General features: G+C 53.0%; 1 protein-coding gene and 1 long non-coding RNA gene across 4 annotated transcripts; one reads left to right on the forward strand and one right to left on the reverse strand.

The window, feature by feature from the left end:
- Window positions 1–9265: 9265 nt before the first annotated feature.
- CA7 (carbonic anhydrase 7) lies at window positions 9266–18073 on the reverse strand. 2 transcript variants are annotated; one of them, XM_082712354.1, is made up of 7 exons: window positions 17887–18073; window positions 15109–15306; window positions 11820–11938; window positions 10961–11056; window positions 10795–10857; window positions 10138–10293; window positions 9266–9436 (listed from the first exon to the last, which is right to left on the reverse strand). In XM_082712354.1, the coding sequence occupies exons 1-7, from the start codon at window positions 17924–17926 to the stop codon at window positions 9314–9316; spliced, it is 795 nt and encodes a 264-aa protein (XP_082568480.1). In that variant the 5' UTR covers window positions 17927–18073; the 3' UTR covers window positions 9266–9313. The 2 variants fall into 2 exon arrangements, with proteins under 2 accessions (XP_082568480.1, XP_082568479.1); XM_082712353.1 differs by lacking the exon at window positions 17887–18073 and adding an exon at window positions 17368–17558 and having other exon boundaries at window positions 15109–15233.
- LOC309853837 lies at window positions 17488–20657 on the forward strand. Of its 2 annotated transcripts, none has more exons than XR_014305980.1 (4): window positions 17488–17566; window positions 18808–18985; window positions 20202–20276; window positions 20589–20657. It is a non-coding gene; the product is annotated as an uncharacterized lncRNA (long non-coding RNA). The 2 variants fall into 2 exon arrangements; XR_014305981.1 differs by lacking the exon at window positions 17488–17566 and adding an exon at window positions 17656–17739.
- Window positions 20658–20704: the final 47 nt, after the last annotated feature.

Genomic DNA, 20704 nt, shown 5'->3' on the forward strand with positions numbered 1-20704 from the left:
TCCATCCTTAGAAAGCAACCTATTCTCTCTGGAGCTGACTTTGGAGAGGTCCCACCTTAGAACCCCCCATTAGTGCTCTCACCTGGGCCCCCACTTTCTTCAGGCCATGCCCAACCCTCTACCCTCTCACCTACTCAGGTGCCTCTCCCTGAGGTCCTTTGACCTCCAGTTGGCCTCCTCTTTTGTGTCCTCGACTCATGGGACCACCGTGGAGAGCATTTAGGGTATCTCGGGGGCATCTATCACATGGTTGGGGAGACCCCTGGCATTCAGGGTTGTCAGTGGTACTAGAAATCCTACAGGGCAGTTTGACACAGCAAAGAATTGTCCGATTCCTGCCCTACCTTTGAATGTCTCACCTGGATGTTCAAACAGGAGAAGAATCGGTTTATCTTCTTTGGAGCCTACAGCCTTGTTCTTTTTTTTCAGTTGGAGTATAGTTGATAAACAATGTTACAGTGGTTTCAAGTGTACAGCACAGTGGACAAATCCATATATTAGGTTATGCTCACCACAAGTGTAGGAACATTTGTCATCATATTACACTATTACAATACCACTGACCATATTCCCTGTCCTCTATGTTTTATCCCCATGACTTATTCACTCCATACAACCCGGTTCCACTTTATTTAGAAACAGAGAGTAATGCTTGCACAGTTTTAATATAAAACAAATTATTGTACTCTGTGTCGTTCAGAATTTTACCAATTATGTCTAATTTGTGGGTTGTTCTGCTCATAATCTTGTGAGACAAATTTCACCCCCTATGAGTTAAAATATGATGACTTATGAAACATTGTACAGTGGATAAACATGCTTTTCAATTTCAGTGAGTCGATGGAATCTTTTCATGTCTGTTCTGAAGAGTATAGGAGTTGTTCACCATCTAGGAAAATCACACCATGATGGCAAAATACTCATGTCCCTCTCCCTGGAATGAATTTGTAGCTGCCATGCTGTGAGGCCTTTGTATATGGCTGTAAACCTCAAAAGATCTCATCACATCCTTGTGAGCTAGCATTTACATTCCTGATACATGTATTTTTTATTGAAAAGTATGCTATTTGTATATATAAACATGTAATATAAAGGACTGCCCTTTATATTACAACTGAGGCATTTAAGTGATTTTTAAACAAATCAGGTATATAGATAAATTGTATTTTCTTTGATTTCCACTGAAGGCTCATCATGGGAGGTATTGCATTTGTATTATAAAAAGTAGGCTCTGAAAAAAAAAGTCGGTGCCGAGAATCTCACAAACATAATATGAGCCAAAAAGTCAGAAGCTAGGAAGGTTTCTGAAATGAATGATTTCATTTGAAGTTCAAAACCAGACAAATGTAATTTATCCTCTTAGAAGTTAAGATAGTGATTAGTTTTGGGAGGTAGGAACTTGATGAAGACATGGGGGTTGGGGGAATGTTGGAAACATACCTTTGCTGCTCTGGATGTTAGTTCCATGTGTTCAGTCTATGAAAAGTGGATAACCCGAGTCTCCTTGAGGACACATCTGACAAACCCAACTGAGGGACTTTCTACTACTAACTGGCCTGTCCTCTCTGACTGTTTCAGTGTCATGAAAGGCAAAGACAGATGGAGGAACTGTCCAGAGAAAAGGACACTAAGGGGAGTGGACAGCCAAATGGAGTACATGATCCGGGACATGATCTGGGAGTTTTTGTCATTTCTGTTACAAAAGACATCATTGGGACAATTGGCAAAATATGAATAAGGTACGTTGATGCAGTCATAGTAACACAACAATGTTAATTTCCTGCTTTTGATTCTCATTCTGTGGTTACATAATGGAATGCCCTCATTTTTAGGAAGTACACTGGGAAAATTCACATATATGGAGAGAAAGAGGGATAGAGAGAAAGCAAATGCGATAAAATGGGGAGTCTGTTGACAAGTCTACAGTATATTCAGTGTATTACTATTTTTTTAACTTTTCTAACATCTGAAATTATGCTAAACTGAAAAGGTTTTGAGGTAATGGATTCTGGGTCTGCTAGCAGAGCCCTAAACATCAGCCATCCCTATCTCTCTGTTCCTGTGGCTGCAACCACAGTTTTCCTGGGTGTCAGTGTGAATTATCCCAAGCCTGACATTTCCTGACATTCCAAGTCTTACGGGCCACAAGCACTAAGGATCCATCTCTGGGGGTCTCAGCTTACAGTAAAGGCTTAGGAAAGTTGGCTGAGATTGGTCAAGCTTTTGCCTGCTGCCAGACACCTGATTTTCTTTCCTCAGTGTGACATCTAACCTCAGAAGGCACTGAGATTGAAGCAGGCGCCCCCAAGACTGTAGAGCTGGCTGTTGCTGCCCTGATCTGAGCCCATGGAGTTGCTGGAGCCACCACTGGCACCAGCTAAAGTAGCCCGGTTGATGTAGGGCTCCCCTACCCCCAACCTGGGGTCATAGGGTCCATGTGAGCAACTCTGTACCTAGTAGACCCAAGCTGTAACAAGAGGGAAGAGCCCCCCTCTCGGTCCCCTCTGCTGCCCCAAGAAACCACAGGCTTCTAGATTTAGTACTGGGGCCAAGGCTTCAAAAGCTTGGCTGCCCCCAAAATATCTTTTCAGCTCACCTGCCTCTGCCTGAAATTAAACCATTAGAGCTCTGCTCTCCTAGGAGAGAAATCATTTCCAAGCACTGACTTCTGAAGTACAGATGCTGTTGTTGTATGTGGCATAGTTCATGGACTTCGATATGTGAAACACAGGAAATGTATTTATTTCCTGTAAACCATTTCAAATAAGCTCTGAGCCCACATTAGCTGGGCTGGCTGGAAATTCAGCCAAGGTAATCCCGTTACACTGATGTGCATAGGTCTGGGGGGTTTGGGAGACTCTTTCAGTTCCAGTGCTGGTTTGGGCCCAGCACCTTGGCCCCCTGTAGTTTGGGGGCCCAGGAGGTGACGCACATCCTGAGATCCAGAGATGTCATCTGGCCCCCAACTCAGCCACAGCTTGCCTCTACTTCTGGGAAATCTGCTTTCTCTCCTCCCTCAAGTCCTACCTTAGACCCCTCAGCCCTCCTGCTGACACATTGTACAGATGTGGAACTGAGACGGCAGAGAAGAAGTCACAGGGCAGACTGAAAGGGAGGTGATAACATCATTCCGCCAGAAGGTGGTACTGCCTCCCAGGGGCACCTGCATTTCATCAGGGGACCACGTCAACTGAGCACTGAAGCTCCAGTGGTGAGATTCCGGGCTCCATGACAGGCAAGCACACGCTTGTTCTGTGTACGGGTCTTCCTGCTGTGTAAGGTTCTCCTGAGGAGTGAAGAGCACTGGACCAGGAGTCATAAATCCCAGCTCTCCCCCCAGCTCACTTCGACAGACTCTGTTCCCTCTTTGGGCCGCAGTTGTTCTGTCTGTAGAGAGGGGTCAGAACAGGAAATCCTTTGGTGTGGATCCTTTGGGAGTCTCTGAGCAGCTTACTGATTCTTACTAAGGCTTCCTCGGGCTGAAAAAGTTATACCCTCCAAACTCTACTCTTTTTTTTTTTTTTTTTAAGATTTTGTTGATTCATTTGACAGAGATCACAAATAGGCAGAGAAAGTGGGGGAAGCAGGCTCCCTACTGAGCAGAGAGCCCAATGCGAGGCTCGATCCCAGGACCCTGAGATCATGACCTGAGCTGAGGACAGAGGCTTTAACCCACTGAACCAACCAGGCGCCCTCAAACTCTACTCTTGAACATGCGGGTACAATAGCAGCCGAGCAAGGACCCACTTCCCAGCTCCCTGGGGAGACCTGGGAAGCTGGAGAGACAGGATGGTGTGCCCTCTGGAGCCACCATGCCCAGAGCAACCAAGGACTTGCCACTCACAGCAAGAGCTGAGAGAGGGGGAGGAGGAGGAGGAAGAGCTCCTTCCTGAAAACCTAGGGACCCCTGGGAGCCCAGATGACCCTCTAGCCCTGTGTTCCTCTACCTTTCCTGCAATGCCTGTCCCAAGAGAAGAACTCAGGGGGACTGAAGAGCCACCTCCTCACCCTCCCAACCCTCTGAAGACAAAAATATTTGAATTGCAGCTGAAGGGATTTAGATTAGACTCAGAGACTGCCAAGCCAAGAACCGCCAGGGCCCAGGTGTGCGTCCATTCCGCCAGGCTGAGGAGGGGCGGCGGGAGAGCCTGATGAATTGTACCTGCCAGAATTTGCGCTTGAGCCTGTGTTGGAAGGGGGAGTCAGGCCAAATGATGCCTAGTGCTTTCTGAGCCTCAGAGAGCATCCTCTTCCTCTAATCTGGGAGGCCCCCAGCTCTTGCTCCAGACCTCCAGCAGCTCCTCATGCCACCTAGATATAGAAGGTCAACTTCTTCCTGGCACTGGAGGCCTTCAGAGTCTGGGGAGCCCTGTGGCCCCAGCCACATATCCCCTCTTTGTTGATACATGCTAGGTCATAGCCAGGCCTTCCTCTCGGTCTGGTAAATGTTCATTGCTGCTGAGGCTTCTGTGCCTCTGCTGGGTTGCCAACTACCTTGGCTTTGGACCCCTCTTCCAGGAAGCCCTCTCAGACTGATCAAGTCTCCTCAACCAAGCCAGTACCCTTCTCGGGGACACGACTACCTTCCCCCACTCTTGATGGTCTTTTGCGGTCAGTTCCTCGCTGAGGGTCTTGGCTTTTCTCCTGGAGGAACAGCAAAGGTCCTGCAGAGTGACCTGGGGCAGGGCCAGCCAGGTTGGAGGTTTCCTGGAAGTGGCAGGCCCCAACAGAGGGAGCCAGTTTGGCATCAAATGTTCTGAAACTGCCCTTGAGGAGGACAGAGGCTTGGAGCAGATCTGGCTCATTCCTGCCACCACCTTGCCTGGCTACCGGCCCACCTTGCTAGCAGACGGTCCTGCAAAGGGATACATCCGTTTTGGGCTGTGCTATCCAATGTGGTAGCCGCTGATCACATGTGCTCTTAGGCACTTGAAACGTAGCTACTCTCAATCAAGCTCTGCTGTAAGTGTAAAGTGCACACTGGATTTCAGAAACCGAGCACAAAATGCAATGTGAAATATCTCATTATTTTTTTTCATATGGATGACATGTTGAAATGGTAATTACTTTGGGCACAAGTTAAATAAAATATATTATTCAAATTAAATATACTTACTTCTTTTTTACTATTTGTTTATTTATTAATATTTACTCACTTTCTTTTTTAAAGTTTATTTATTTACTTAAATCTCTACACCCAATATGGGGCTTGAACTTACAACCCCAAGACCAAGAGTCCTACGTTCTACCGACTGAGACTGCTGGGTACCCCCCTTTTTTTAACCTTTGAAAATGGAGCTGCTAGAAAACTTGAAATTACATATGTGACTCACATTATATCATTTCTGTTTTACAGAGGAGAACACAAGCTTCCGAGGACTTGAGTGACATGTGGTAAAATGCCCCAGGTATGAAGGCGCCCATGCATCTGCCCAAGTTTGTGAGCAGAAAAGGCTCCAAAAGGGATGCATGCCCCAGGCCCTGCCTCTGGCTGCAGGACAAATACCAGCACTTTCCAGTCTCCAGAATCACATTCCCCACTCCGCTCGGAATTATGAACAAACAGCAGTTTAGTCCTCCTTCAAAGGTAAGCTCAGAGTCAATGTTTTGACCCGTGGACATGGGGGACTCCTAAGCTGTCCTGGCTGGGGCAGCTGCTGTCGTGTGACCCCATCCTCAGGCCAGCCCCAGCTGCGGCGAAAGCCTCTGTCCTGCTCCAGGACCTCTCAGCTTGGACATCAGTGGGGCGCTCTCCCAGACATGAACTCTGACAGCGGTGCCGTCAGCATGCCTTGCAACCATCACCTCAGACCCATTTTGTTTTTTTTTAAAGATTTTATTTATTTACTTGACAGACAGAGATCACAAGTAGGCAGAGAGAGGGAGAAGCAGGCTCCCTGCTGAGCAGAGAGCCTGACGTGGGGCTTGATCCCAGGACCCTGGGATCATGATCTGAGTTGAAGGCAGAGGCTTTAACCCTCTGAGCCACCCAGGTGCCCCCTCAGACCCATTTCTGTCTGTATCCCCAACCTTTGCTCAGGCCACAGGCCACTTTCCTCGTAAACAAGCACTTTGGCAGATGGGTGTCCCTGGCTAGCCCTGTGGGGACCCCTCAGGTTGGGAGCAGGTCCCCTGTAGACAGAACCCCAGGGGGCCAGGTCTTTACAGCCCTATCTCCCTGAGGCCCAGAGAAGAGCTGCTCTGAGACCCAGGGCCTGGCTTTTCCAGGTTTGGAGGGAAGACAGTGTCCCCAGACTGCAGATTCAGCAAGCTGTGGCCACTGGCCTGGTCCACCAACCCAGATCTTTTCGAGGGCCACCCTGGCTGCCCGGGAGGGCTCTCTGGGATCTTGGGAGCAAGCAGAGCCGATCTCGTCTTCAATGCTCCACATGTGCCCTGCGCCAGCTCCAGGAGGCAGTCTTGCCCTGGCTAAGGATTGAGGACACGGTCCTGGGTCCCTTGAGGCTAGGTTTGCTGGAGGCATTTGGGATCCTGCTGGGACATCCCATTTGGAGGTAAAAGGGTCAGATCTTGGGCTGCGATTATAAAGAGGCTACTTTTGATTTTAAAATAGTTTTATATTAAAAAAATGAGTTAAGGGGAAGGATTTAATGGGTGAGGATTCTTGGCTGCCTCGGGATAATTACTCTTAAACCAGCTCCCATTTCTCAAGTCCTCTGTGGTGCCAAGCCTGTCCTGCCACCATCCCTGGGAGGAGCTGGCCAAGGTCCCTGGCATGGCCAGCAGCGTCGGCCTGTTGTTCCAACTCCATATGGCCACCACCATGCCCACCACTCCCTCCCTTGGGCCCAGTGGCTGGGGTATAGAGCTGGAGAGTTATAGGACAGATCCAGGTTCAAACCCCACTCTGCTGCTTGCCTACTTACCTTCCCTCAGCCTCATCCTCATCTGTAAAATGGGGGTGAAGATAGTTCTTGGATCCTTGGGAGTCAGGCACCTGCCCAGGGCCCTTGGCCTGACTTTGGAGGCAGCTTTCCTAACATTACTTCTCTGCTGCTGCCTGTGTTCAAGCTAAGCAAATGCCATCCTCAGACGGTCTCTGGCAATACAGAGGAAGAGAATGGCTCTTATATCAGGCCAGGGGTGCCTGGCCTCTCATTGAGGGGCCCTGTCCCTTCTGTCCCCCAGCCTCAGCCCCAGCCTCTGGAGACAGGTTCTTCCTAAGCATGGGAGTGAGAGGGCCCACCAGAACAAGGCTTTCCCTTCCCCACACCCCTGGCTCGAAGCTAAACATCTCAGACCCAATTCTTCCCTTTTCCTGTGGCTTCACCCAAAGTTCAGAAGTACCCCGTAACGCAGGAGTGCCCTTCTGGTAATAGTGACAGTGACAGGAGCTGTGGTGGAGTGAGCAGACAGACATGCCGGCAGCCCCTCCCATCTCTGCAGCTCAGCCTCCCTCCCACGGGTGTTCAGACAGGCCCCCACCCAGCTCTCCAAAGGCCTTGACCCAGCGCCCCCTCAGCAGTGTATCTCTCTGCTTCACAGTTGCTGTCCCGACTGTCACCTCCCCTCAGTCCTCAACCCCCTGCCCGTCTGTCTGGGTTACAAACACCTCCCAGACACATCATCTGGCATAACAACTGGGGCTTTCCTTAGGGAACCCTCCAGATGTAACTGGACTAGGGCAAGGCAAGGAGGCACTTAGGGTGCAAACTTAAGGAGGTGCCCACTCGCAGGCTCCTATAAATGCAGGGCCAGGCCTCATGCTGGCCCCAGCCCTGTTCAGACTCCTCAGCAGCCCCCAGTGGGTCCCTTTCCCCTGGTGTTTTGGATCCCATTCTGTGACTTTTCTCCCACCTCTCAGCGGCTCCTGCTCAGGGTTCCCTCCTGTTCCTCCTCCGGTCATCCTCGGCCCCCTCTTTCATGGGTACCCCTCTGGGGCAGCCTCTAGACCGATCACCTTGAATTAAGATATGCCAGAGCAGCCCAAACCTCTATCTTTCTCCTGGCTAAGACCCCAACATTCCACTAATTCCTAGCACTCTCCTCCAGGGCCCTGAATGCTGCGTTCACCTTGGTCAGCTCCTGCCCAGGCTCCCCAGTCCAGGTGGAGGCCCTACCCTTGGGTCCCCTTTCCTTCCCTGTAGCCAAACCCTGTCCTTGGGCTCCACCTTCTAAACTTCTCTCATCTAGCCCACTGCTCCTCACCTCTACCATCCTGTCCCCTTTTTCCTGGCCACTGGCCACCACCTCCTCCCTGCTGCCACTCCTGCGTGCTCCTTCACAGCCCCCAGGGATCTGCCCCGGTTCTACATCTGCCTCTACCCCAGACTCTTTGTGACTTCCCATTCGTCTTGGGAGAGTCCCAGCCTCTCCCCCCAGGGCCCCAACACCCCTGGTCCTTTTCAGCTCCACACTCTGGGCTCTCTCTCACCTTTAGGCTTGCACACCTGCTTCCCCTTGGCTTCAAACTTGCTGGTCTCTTCTCTCTGCTTTGGAATACTGACTGGAGTTTAATTTAGATGAGGTAGGCCTTCCCCCTCTCCTCTGTTTCCATGGCCCCTGCCCTGCCCTCTATATAACTCTCACCCACTCAATACCCATGTCCCTCCCCACATAGTCCGCTTGACTTACCACTGTCAGTTCCCCCAATGCCTAGAACAGTCTTTGATACAGCCCAGACACTCAGTGGGTATTTGTGGCATGAATAGATGAGTTTATTAATAATTGCATGGATGGATTGTCATGTAGGTGGCTTTGGTGGCCAGGTAGGGCTGAGGGAAGATACTACAGAAGCTGTAGCCAGTGTCTGCCCATGGCAGCAGGTGGCTGGAGGGAAAAGGCCATGTCATCTCCAGCAGGCTGGGTGCTGATTTTAATGGCCCGGCAGTGAGGTGCGTGCATGGCGGAGGCCTGCAGAAGAGGTAACACCGAGAGGGCAGCCCTGCCCACCTCTAATTATTGCTTGAGTCTTTCTGGCAATGCCAGCTGCCTGCCCCAGAGAGCTCGGTCTCGTCCATCACAGTGTGAGCTCGGGGTGGGGTTGCTGGCACTGCCAGTGGGGAAGATGGGAGAGATTCCCAGGGGCCTTTGGGTCTTGGAGAGCAGAGGCAGCCTCAGGCTTGGACCATGCTCAGCTCCTGTCCTTCCTGTCCCCAGCTGAAGGGTGTCCCCTGACTTGAGGGTCCCATCAAGAATCCTCCAGGGTGGCCAAGGAGCAAGCCAGCTGAAGTGGGGGGTCCACAGCAAACCCCCCCCCCCCAGGCAGGGAGCCTCGGATGGTTTGGTGTCTGCTGACGTGGAAGCCCTTGGGAAAATGGTGCTCTAGTGGCCGCCTGGGCAGGCGGGCAGCTCAGGCCCGGAAAGAGGCCTTCACCACGCGGCCCTTCAGTGGCTGTGGCGGCCGGAAGTTGTTCACCATGTGGATCCTCTCATCGTCCTCTGAGGTGAAAAGCAGGCTCCGGAACTTCTCCATCTTGAGAAGATGGAAGAGATACTCAGGGCAGAACGGGGGTGCTGTGGTCCTCTCTGATCCCAGACATATCATCTGGCCAATCAGCTCCACCTCTCCCTCCTTTTGCTCCTAGGTCTTGTCCCCACTCCTCCCCACTCGTTCTTTCTTTGGGATCCCGACCTCAAATATTTACCTACTAAAGGCCCCCTGAACCTGGACGCTGCCCCACCTAGCTCCAGTTCCAATTCCGTCTAGCTAAGACTTATCCACACCTGCAGGATTCAGATTCTAACACAGTTGGTAGGGGTGGTCCTAGGATCCAGGGACCTCGCCTCTCAGCCTGTGCTGAGGTCCTAATGACTTACAATCAAGTGAACTCCCAAAGTATCTAAATATGAAAACAAAAACAAACAAACAAAAAGAAAGCACGAAAGAAAAAGGAGGTTGTAGGGAGGTTCTGGGCAGCACCTTGCTGACTCATCCAGAAAGCAACCAAATCTTGATCTCAGGGTCATGAGTTCAAACCCCACATTGGGCATTGAGCATACTTTTTTTTTTTTTTTTTTTTTTTTTTTAAGAATCTAAATGTCTATTAGTAAAAGGTGGCAGCCTTGACGGTGGGACCATAAGCTATAGCTTGTTGGTTGGGAGAGTTGCACTCCCCGGGATGGGCCCTGAATGCCATATCATCCCATCTCACCTGGTTCTCTGGGAAAACTCACCTGCCTCTCGGAGATGCTGATAGGTTCCCGCAGCACGATCCAGGTGACACTCTCACTCAGTGGGGGGGTTGTCAGGGAGCCCGGGTAGGTCCAGTAGTGCCGGCTGGCAGGCAGGAGGCACTTGGGGTTGAAGCAGCTGAACTGGGCCTTCGTTCCCTGGGGCAGGGCAGGAATCAGCGTAGACCTGCCACTCGGACTAGACCAGCATCCTCCCCACTCTTTCCTGTCGGTAGGATTTAGGCTTCTCCTTGGCCCACTGATGCAAATGTGGGCCTAGGCCTGTGACACCAGAGGCCATCTCCCGGCCCGGCCCAGGCCCAGTCCACCTGTTGGCCAGTATGTAAAAGCTGTGGTTCCTTAAGCTCTCTAGTCTCTGTGTTCTGTCTCTGCTTTGTCCTTCAGCTGCCCTTAGCTTCCTGTAAGATGGCCTTTGACCAATCCTACACCCAACCGGGTGGTATGCTGGGCACTCCGTGAGGCCACTGACTCTGGTGAGGAGGAGTCATTCGCAGGGCCCTGCAGCTGCTAACCTGTAACCTTCAGCTCAGCGGGGGTTTGCTGTCAGATTAGAGCAGTGGATGGGCCCACTCTCTGCTCCGCCCTCTTCCTCCCTCCCACCAGGCTGCTCGGGTCAGGGCTACAGACCCCCCGGCTCACCTTAAACCGAACCATGTACAGCGCATCTGTCAGCCGATTCATGCTGGGGTGCTCGTTCCCTGTCTGTCAGGGAAAGGGTAGTGTGAGCCCAACACCCACCACGTTTGGAATGAGGCCCAGCGCCAGGCTTCCCATGCCCGTCTTGCCCCCAATAACCACCCCTTACCTCCAAGAAGACACCGACCACAGCCAGGCCATCAGGTGCTGAGGCTGCCTCCCCAAAGGTGCTGTATTTCTTGGCGTTCCAGTGAACAAGGTGCAGCTGCGGGGGCAAGGCCAGTGCTTAGCGCCTCCGAGGGGCCCTGGAAGCTCAGAGCCGGGCTTCCCTCACTCCCACTGGACTCCTGGCCCCTCTGCAAGTGGGGTAAGGCTGTTAAACCTCCCAGGCCTCTGGGAGGACCCAGAAGAACCCCAGGGGAGCCCCCAGTGGTCACAGTTAGCATCCACACTGCTCTGAGCCCCACCTTTTCCTGAGCCCCCGGTGACCAAAGAGGAATCTGGCTGGGGCCCTGCCCTTAGTGAACTGTGAAATAGATAATGGCCCTCCATATAACACATCTTGGAGGAGGCAATGCCTGCAGTTGGGTCCAAAGAATGAGTAGGGGGTTTATCAGATAAAACCCTCGGGAAAACTACCCCAGGTAGAGAGAATAGCATAGGCAAAAGGTTGGTGGTTTGCAGGAGCTGGGTGTGGACAGGACATTCATCACATGCCGGTCAATATGGGGAGAGGTCAGGAAAAGATGAGGTCAGGCAAAGCCACTACGTGTGTGGCCTTAAATGCCAGGCTGGTCCTTAAAGGGTTGTTAGCAAGCATGTGGTGGGACTGGACTTTTCTTCAGAAAACTCCTTCTGGACCCACAGAGCAGGCTATCAGTGGGCAGAGTTCAGGTGGAAGGTGTCTCTCCGGAAACCCCTGGGTGCTCCTCCTCACCCTCTCCAGAACCCCACACAGGCACCCATCAGGTCCCTGACTCTCCTGTCCTTCCCCGAACAGTAAAGGGATTCAGGTAGAGGGCTCTTACCTCGCTGGGGAATGACTTGCCATCTACCGTGTGTTCTGAGCCCACACTGTGCTTCTTGCCCCAGTGGAAATGGAACTGCTTGAGCCGGTATGGCCCATCCAAGGGCCCCCCAGTCACCACTGCAGGAAGAAGTGGGGTGTGGAGTCATTGATGTGAGAGAGCCCATGTGGCCCAGCAGGTGGTGGTGCCAGGACCAGTCCAGTGTCCAGGACACAGAGAAAGTTTTCATTTGGAAAATTTGTTGGGCTAACTACGCTTGGGGCCATGCTCACCTAGTCCCCTAGGCCCTTAGCAGGACCATGGTGGTTGCCTGAAGGTGGCAAAGGTAGTGATAGAATACGCCAGTCCACTTGGCCATCCTCCCCTTTCCCTCCCGCTTCTGTATGGAAGCTGGGACCTTGTCTCCCAGGTCCCCATTACCACTAATAAGAGGACTCTCATGTCAGGATCCCTGACCAAGGGCTAGATTGGAAGCATTCTTTTGTTCAGTCCTTCTGGAAGCCTTTTAGAAGTCATGAGGGACAGAACCTGTTGTTATCGCTGTCTCATAATGGAGAAAAATGGCACAGAAAGGGCAAGACATTTGGCCCAGGTCATGCAGCAAGGCACTGAGCTAAGATATAAGCCTTTATCTCCCTTGTAAGTCCAGAGCCCAAGCCCCTACTTGCCAGATCACACTGTCTCCCTAGAACCCAGAGCCTTCTCAGGACCTGGTATTGTCCAGAGTGCAGCTCCTAAGGGTCCACACTCTGATGACCAGACCCAGGCCATCTCCCATGGCCTCTTAGTAGGTCCCTACTTGTGCTGGTTTGGTGACTTTCTCACCCTGATACCTGGTGAGCTGGGGCCAAACACAAGGCCTCCTGAGACTGATTGAATTTCCAGGTGAAAGGGATCTGGCCATAGAGGGAGCCCTGGGATCAGGTGACAGCCCTCGGCTCCGAGTTCCACCCTAAGGCCCCTCGAGGATGGGTGGCCAGGGCAGGGCCTTGCCCCTTTGTGGGGCCTGTGAGGAGGAGGATGACAGAACAGTCCAAAGGCACACCCTTGCTACCAGGCCTTATCTGAGAAGCAGGGTCTGTCCATAGCATTGCTGGAGGGTTAACAAAGAGAGCCTGAAAGGTGGCCATGGCAGGGGCCCAATCAAGCTGTCCCATCCTGGGGAGGCAGGAGCGGTAGGGCCTGCAGGCTGAGCTCCCTGATAGGACCCGTGAGGGCCCACGCCTCCGAGCATGCCCCACCTGGGATGCTACAGTGTGGTCTATCAGGGAGTAAACTCCCCACCTAAGCCCTTGAGCATAGCACCTCTAAGCCTCTCCCAATGTCCTGACTATTGAACAAATTGTCACTCACTGTGCCCTCACCATGTATTCTGCACTCTGTTGCCATCAACCCCCATAGTGTCCTTGAGAGGAACATATTATTACCCCTGTTGGACAGATGTATGGCTGAGGCTCGGAAAAGCAGATGTCATGCCCAAAGTCAAACAGCCGGTGAGTGGCAGAACCCCAGCAGTCTCACTCCCAAAGCCCACTCTCCTTCTGCTGACTCCCTGCTCCTTCGAGCCTGGGTATCCTAGTAGGAGAGGGGAGCCAGGCCTCAAAGTAAGCCACTGGATCACTGATCCAGAAGCAATGCCCCCTTGTACTCCCTCCCTGCCTCCCAACAACAGCCTTCACTAAGCTATTGATGTTTGAATTGAATCTTCAGTGCCCTCTGAAGGCTGTTAGAAGGTATAGTCATATGAAAACTGCTCCTTTAAAAACTGTCATTTAGGGTCATCAAGAGCCCCATGTCTCTCTCCCAAGCTCTGGGTGAGAGGCTTTATTAAAAACTCAGTACCAGGGGCACCTGGGTGGCTCAGTGGATTAAGCCGCTGCCTTCGGCTCAGGTCATGATCTCAGGGTCCTGGGATCGGGTCCCGCATCGAGCTCTCTGCTCAGCAGGGAGCTTGCTTCCCTCTCTCTCTCTCTCTGGCTGCCTCTCTGTCTACTTGTGATTTCTCTCTGTCAAATAAATAAATCTTTAAAAAAAAAAAAAAAAAAAAACTCAGTACCAGGAAGTGTCTCTCTTCTGAGGGTCTGCTGGATTTCTTCCCTTCTGCAACAAGAGCTATAACTGGTCCTCTTTCCCTCTTTTCCTAGCCTACCAGGGAACTCAGTGCTAAGCAACTAAGATCACTCTTCTCTGGCTTCCCTCCTCTTCTCTGCTTTTTGATTTTCTTCTTGAAACTTAAGTTCCCTTGTGTGCTTTCATTGTGGGTGGGGGGAAAGGTGGATAGGGCCAGAGTACCAATTACTTCCTTAAGCAAGAAACTCTAGCAGCTTCCCTCCTTGATTCACTCCACCCCTCATAGGCCTGTTCATAAGGATAAAATCTCTTCACTGAGGAGCATTTCTGAGGCTTCTGCCTAGGAATTTATTATGAAAGAACCTGAACTCTCAACCAAGGATAAACAGATATCATAAGTTCTGAGGGCCTCTCTCTGGCCCAAGCTGATTGGAATCTTGAGGCTGTGGGTGGACTGGAGACAAGACTTTTGGAGTTGGACCAGGCTGATTTTGGCATGCCCCTGCTCATTGGGTCTCTGCTTGCCCATCTTAGAGGTGGGTTCTTGAGAGGAATAAAAGAGTTGCCTAAGACCTTAGCAAGGGACTTGGCACACAAAACACTCCAGCTTCCTTCTCTCTCTGGGCTTGGCCAGATCACACAGGGAGGAGGGTTTGGCCTTGGGCCGCACAGCAGGTCACTGAGAGGGCCTGGACTGAAAACAAACCTAACCTAAAGCTGTAAATGGAAGAGAGGAAGGGAATTCGCATTTCTTGAGCATCTGCTGTATGCCAGCACTACAAACATCACTTCCGTTTTTTATTTTTCCTCTCTGTGACCCAGAGAGGAAAAAAGGGTCTTACTGGGGCACCTGGGTGACTCAGTGGGTTAAGGCCTCTGCCTTTGGCTCAGGTCATGATCCCAGGATCCTGGGATCGAGCCCCGCATCGGGCTCTCTGCTCAGCGGGGAGCCTGCTTCCCTTCCTCTCTCTCTGCCTGCCTCTCTGCCTACTTGTGATCTCTGTCAAATAAATAAATAAATCTTAAAAAAAAAAAAAAAGGAGGGTCATACTGCTCCCATTGTATGCATAAGGAGATTAAGGCTCAGCCCAAGGCTTCACAGCTAATGAGAGGTGGAGCCTCCCCTCCCCACCACAGCATCTCGCCCTTCCTGAGCCTGCCGCGCAGGGTGAGGACCCCAGTGGGAGGCGGGGGCCAGCCTCTGGCAAGGGCCACTTACCAGTTCTGTCATCGCTGTCATTGAAGTCCACCTGGACAGAGTGGCCATTGTTGGCGATGCTGAGGGATATGCAGGCCTCATAGGAAAGCTCCAGTGGTTTCAGGCTGGGCGAGTACACAGCCTGGCTGGACACAATATTGATTGGTGACTGGCGGTCTCCCTGGGCAATGGGATACAGCTTGTGCCACTGTGAGGGGCCTGCAGGTGGGGAGAGGGCAAGGGCTCGGGCTGGCTTGGATCTCTGAGTTTGCAGGTGGAGGATGCCTGTGGGGGACAGTCTCCCCACACCCCTTCAGATGTCAGCCCCTGCTTTGGAGCTCCAGTCCCACCTCTGCCATTTCCCTCTCTGTCTCCATTTCCTTTCTGCAAAATGGCCTCACTAAAACTCTGCCCCAGAGGTGAGAGGAGGCCCAGAGACGTATTTCATGCAAGGGAGCATGAGATAGCCACAAGCCTGAGGGGGTGTGGTTCCAGGCAGCGACTCCTCCCCAACTCCCAATACATGCTCCCAGAGGGCCCCAGGCCTCTGAAGTCCCTGACCTGGTCCTCCCAGGTATCTGGCCTCTTCCCACACCTTGAGCATGTTCGTGTTGGTGTTTGTGATTATAGTAACAAGAGCTAAAGTCAACCTAGCTTTGGCTCTGTGACATGTGCTTGCCCCTCACGACCACATTGTGCAACAGAGACTAGCATGATCCCCATTTCATAGGTGAAAGAAACGAAGGCCATTCATGCACGCGTGCGTGTGCACGTGCACACACACACACACACACACACACACACACACAAACTTGGGTACGGGTATAAACATACAGCTTGCGCCTGGGCAGTCCCAGTTGCCCTCCCCTCGTGTGTGCCTACAGATCTATAGAGATTTTCACGTGTGCACACATATGTGCACAGTGACCTGGGTTCGTCAGGCCCAGAGTGGCTGGACCCAGCAACATACATGTGTACATACACACCCACAGTCCTGCCAACTACACCTGACACACACATATGCACCATCACACATGAACATCCCTGTTGCAAACCCAGCTCTGCAATAAAAGACTACAGCAAAACACACACTCGTGCAAGCACGTACACACACACACACACACACCTGCGTGCACACCCACGAGCGCCCACCACCTGCCTCCCAGAGGCTCCATCTGCAGCCGAGAGGCTCGGCATCTCCCTGGGGAACATCCTGAGATGCAACCTATTTTTAGAGCTATTGCCGGCTGGTGCTTCTCCCCGTTTTTGGCTTCTTAAGTTTTCCTCAGAAAACAGCAGCAGGTGCCGACAGAGCTGTGTCCCCAATGGATGACTCAGAATCGTGGCCCAGACCCACTGGGTTATTTTTGAAGTCCTGCGAGCATGCCGCATGCCCGCACCTCTATCCTCTGTCCTTCCCTCCCTCATTGCCCCTAGACTGAATGGCCCAGGTCCGGCTGGGTGAGGGGCAGTGGCCTGAGCAGGCAGGCCGGTGGGGCAAGCCATATAGGATACTGTATGCTCAGAGCTGGTAGGCAGGACCAACAGTCAGGGGACTCCAATTCTGGAGGAAGCACCCAGAAGCTAGTTTGGAGCCGGTACTGGAAGGAAGATGATCTTCTACGGGTACTGTCAACCTGCCCCTTCTCCGTCTCTCTCCAACTCTGCTGGTCTCTGTTGCCTTTTTGGGACTGTCTCTAGCTTTTTCACACCCAGATCTGGGGGTCTCCCCTCCAGAGTATGCTCCTGTGTCCCTGTGTTCCAGAGGGAGCCAGACACATCACAGCACCTCCCTAGCTTCCTCTGGCCCACTGCCACTTCCTAACCCAAAGATTAGCCCAGGACCCCCACCCTCCCTCAAATAGTAACTCCCGGAGATGAGGAGTGTTCTCTCACCAGCACTTCCCTGTCTCCCCACATCCACCTGCCCTATCTGGGGCTTCCTTCTGGCAGCGTGGATCTTGGGTCTTCATTGTTCATCTGACAGAAAGCGGGGAGCCGTTACCCCACACCCCCACCCCAACTTGGTAAAAAATAGCTCAAAAGGTAACTGACCTGCCCCAGAGCACATTTAAGTCATCTGCCTCTCACCCCTGCCTCCTTCTCCCTTCCTCTGCATCCTAAGGAAACTGAGGCAGGATCTGGGAGCTATTCACCCAGACAGGAGGCTGATGTGGGCCACGCACTCCCACGCTTCACACCAGGACGTGCTCAGACACCCTCCTTGATGTAGACACCCAGACACACTCGTGCACCCCCAGTTCCCCCTTCCTCACATACCTGCCGATGCGAAAGCTCGGACACTTCCGCGGGGAAACTCTCCCGGGGACACCGCGCCCTTGTCCAGCGGAGCCTGGCTCCCGGGAGGTCCCCCGCACACACGCCGTGCGCGCTCCCCGCATAGACACCCGCGCACAGCGCTCGGCCCCGACCGCCCCCCGCTGCCCAGGGCAACCTTCGCCCCCTGTGCCTGCCGCGGGTGAGTGAGTGTCGGGGCCCAGGTCCGGACGAGCACGGCAGTCGGGCTGCGCGGAGGAGGCGGCAAGACTCACGCTCACCCGCGGGGTGGCTCGCTGGCGGCGGGGCCGGCGGGGTCGCAGCGCGGACTTTGAGCGAGGAGCAGGGGAGCAGGGGAGCCAGGGCTCGCGTCAGGCAGGTGGCCTGGGTTCTGGGGGCTGGACCAGAGGGGTGTCCCGGTCCGGTCCTGAGGGTGGAGGCTTGCGGATCCGGGAAATCCGACTGGGCTCGAGGGTAGGGGGTTGGATCCAGAGGGTCGGGGCTGGCGGGGTCTATACCTACCGTCGTTCTGGCCGTAGCCCCAGCCGTGGTGGCCGGTCATGCCGCTGCTGTCCCCGCAGCCGTGCACCTGCCTGCTCGGCTCAGTTCCGCTGGCTCTGGCTGCGGCTCCGGCCCCGCTCGCTACCTCCGAGCTGCCTCTTAAAGCTGCGGCGCGCGGGAGGAGCAGTTCCCGGGGGACCCGCCCCCCAACCCCCTGGCAGGGCTGAAGAGGCCGGCGGTGCCCCGCCCCCGCCCACCCGCAGACCAGTTGAACCCCAGAGTTGAGTCCAGGTGGAGAGTCAAGGGACCTAAAGACCTCTTCCTACTCCCCACCTTCCCTCCCCCACCCTGGCTGGACGACTCTCCCCCCTATTCACGCGTGCAGGCTCCACTGTACTGCGCCGTGAACCGCCCTGGGTTCCCCACATCGCATCCCATCCCATGAGCCGCAAATCCCATTACCCATTACCAGGGAACCTGGACTCTGGGTTCTGAGTCCTGCGGGATTGGAGAGTCCCCTCAAAACTGCAAAGTGCATTGACCATCAAGTGTCCAGGACTGGAGCTAGACACTATATGGCAGGTGCTGGACCAACCTTTGGGTCATCTAACTCCCTTAGCTACCCCACTTTCACAGAGACAGGGCTGAAGCCTCTAGAGGTACACGATCTGGGCAGTGTGCAAAGGATTCATGCCCAGATGGTCTCACTCTAGACATTGTGCTCTTTACCACTTCTCTTTGGTGCTGGGGGCAGGGGTCCCATGGTTATGGGTCTAGGAGAGGGGACAGGACTGGCAATCCAAACCTCTGGCCCCAAAGGGGGAATAGGGAGGAAGTAGCATCCAGTGGGCATTGAGGACAGGTGGTCAAGAGCCAAGAACCGAGTCTGAGACCCTGCCTCTCACCCTCTTCTTCTCTCCACTGCTTCCTCCTTCCCTCCAGGACTATCTGCCCATCCCTCTCCAGCTTGCTGTTTGTCCTTCCTCTCCTTTTCTCTTCATGACCTTCGGCACACCTTCTGGGAACTCAGGCCCTCCACCCTGTACTCAACCTCCCTGCCTGCCTTTGCCCAACATTTTCCCACCAATAAGTCTTGGTCCTTGCCGTGCCCTCCTTGCTGGTGAGTCCTCTGTCTTCCACCCACTGGCTTCAGGCCACCCAATCTGATTCATGTTAGGATGTGGCCTTGTGCCAAGGATAGGCCTCATCTCTGAGTAGGCCTCAGCAGGCAGTTTTGGGAAGACAAATGGGGGGGTTGATGTAAGGACAGACAGAAGATCCCACTCAGGGATCTGTACCCAACAGGAGGTAGAGGGCCATTTGACCTTGACCAGAGGAGACTTTTTCAAGCCCTGCTCTTCACTGACCTTGTGAAGGAATCTGCCATCTTGTCTGCCTGGACCTTCCCCCCCCCACCTCCCCACCCCCCCCCCCCCCACGGCACAACTCTGTGGTTATCTCAGTTTCCCTCTTCTTGGCCTCAAACCTCAGTTCCACAAGTTAGAGTTGCGGAGATTAATTGACAACTGGTTGTCTGGGTCAAGGTCAGTCAGTGACATCACAGCCCTGCCTAGATCTCTTCTCTGACCCAGGAGCTGGAAGGCGTCCTTACTTGAAATAGGACCGGCAGGTGGGGGCAGGAGGCTCCTGATAGAGATTCGGCACTATGGGGCCCTTGGAATCAGCATGTGACAGGCCCCAGGGCTAAGCCAGAACTCTCATCCCCAGACCAAGAAGACAAAAGCTTGCTCAGTCCCTTCTGGAGGGAGTTGCAACACTCTCAGGTCTGGAGAGGGGGCCCAAATGTATCTCCTTCACAGAACTACTTCTTCCTTCAGAGTGACCCAGGCCTAGTCCGTATTTATTTGTAGTATTTAATTAAAAAGTTGGAATTATGCATATAATTTTGCAACCAATTTCATCTGCACAGCAACCCTAGATGGATTTTTGCCCCCTTTTTTTTTTCAAATGAGTAAAGTAAGCCTTCAAGAAATTGAGTTAGGGAACATAGCAAGTGACAGAGCAAAGATAAAAAGTCCAGTGCTGCCCAGTCCCTCATTCAACATGTTTAAAAGCATGGAGAGGGGGAGGAAGTGGATTTTAAATTTGATTGTCATTTGCATATATGCAAGACTTTCCCTGGAAGGACTTAAGCTTGGGAGAGTGTTTGCCTCCTGGAAGGAGACTGGGAGACTGGAAGGGTGGGGGAAGGTGCGGAATGGGGGTGGGAGGGACACCATTGCTTATTCCTTTGTACCTTCCGGAGGAAGCGATTACCTCTTTAACAACCAAATCCAAGTTTATCTAATTCTTTGCTTCCTGCACTCTGTCTTCAGCAATTTTCTCCGGGTTCTGGAGTGCTGGGCAGGTGAGAGGAGCCAGTGCGCTCTGCCCAGTGTTGCCCATTTCAGGTAAAGCCCTCGTTACCCCAGCAGCCCATTCAGGTCAATCTGGGAAAGCTGATAACCCCATTCAGGTGCCTCCTGTCTCAGTTATGGGCTGTCTTTAAAAATGAATTGGTTTCACCGCCCAGAGGTTTACTCTTTGGTCTCACTGGCATTAGTGGCTCCTAGATGTCACTGTTTATAAGGGAGGGGGAGCAGGGAGAGGGTGTGGGTGGTAGGAGGGCCATGATGAATAGCTGGGGGAGGAGGGGAGGAGCAGCTTAAACAGCCATAACTCATTCAAGTGGCCTTGACCAGATCTCACTTCCTCTCTCAAAGGTACAATGTCTTTGCTCTACAAGGTGATGAAGGGATTGTCCCTGCCCGGCCTACCTCATGGGGATCCTGTGAGTATTGGTTGAGACAACAGATGTCCAATGCTGTTCCAACAAGTA

Source organism: Mustela nivalis, assembly GCF_964662115.1.
Source record: "Mustela nivalis genome assembly, chromosome: 18".
In the NCBI taxonomy this organism is placed as follows: Eukaryota; Metazoa; Chordata; class Mammalia; order Carnivora; family Mustelidae; genus Mustela; species Mustela nivalis.

Bases quoted from the DNA above. Each gene is read 5' to 3' on its own strand.
- CA7 (XM_082712353.1), bottom strand. From the start codon at position 17,489: ATGCGGGGAGCGCGCACGGCGTGTGTGCGGGGGACCTCCCGGGAGCCA. The intron at 11,939-15,108 runs GTAAGTGGCCCT...TTCTTCCTGCAG, and splicing joins TGACAGCGATGACAGAACTG to TGGTGACTGGGGGGCCCTTG. The intron at 9,437-10,137 runs GTGAGTTTTCCC...CATCTTCTCAAG, and splicing joins TCAGCATCTCCGAGAGGCAG to ATGGAGAAGTTCCGGAGCCT.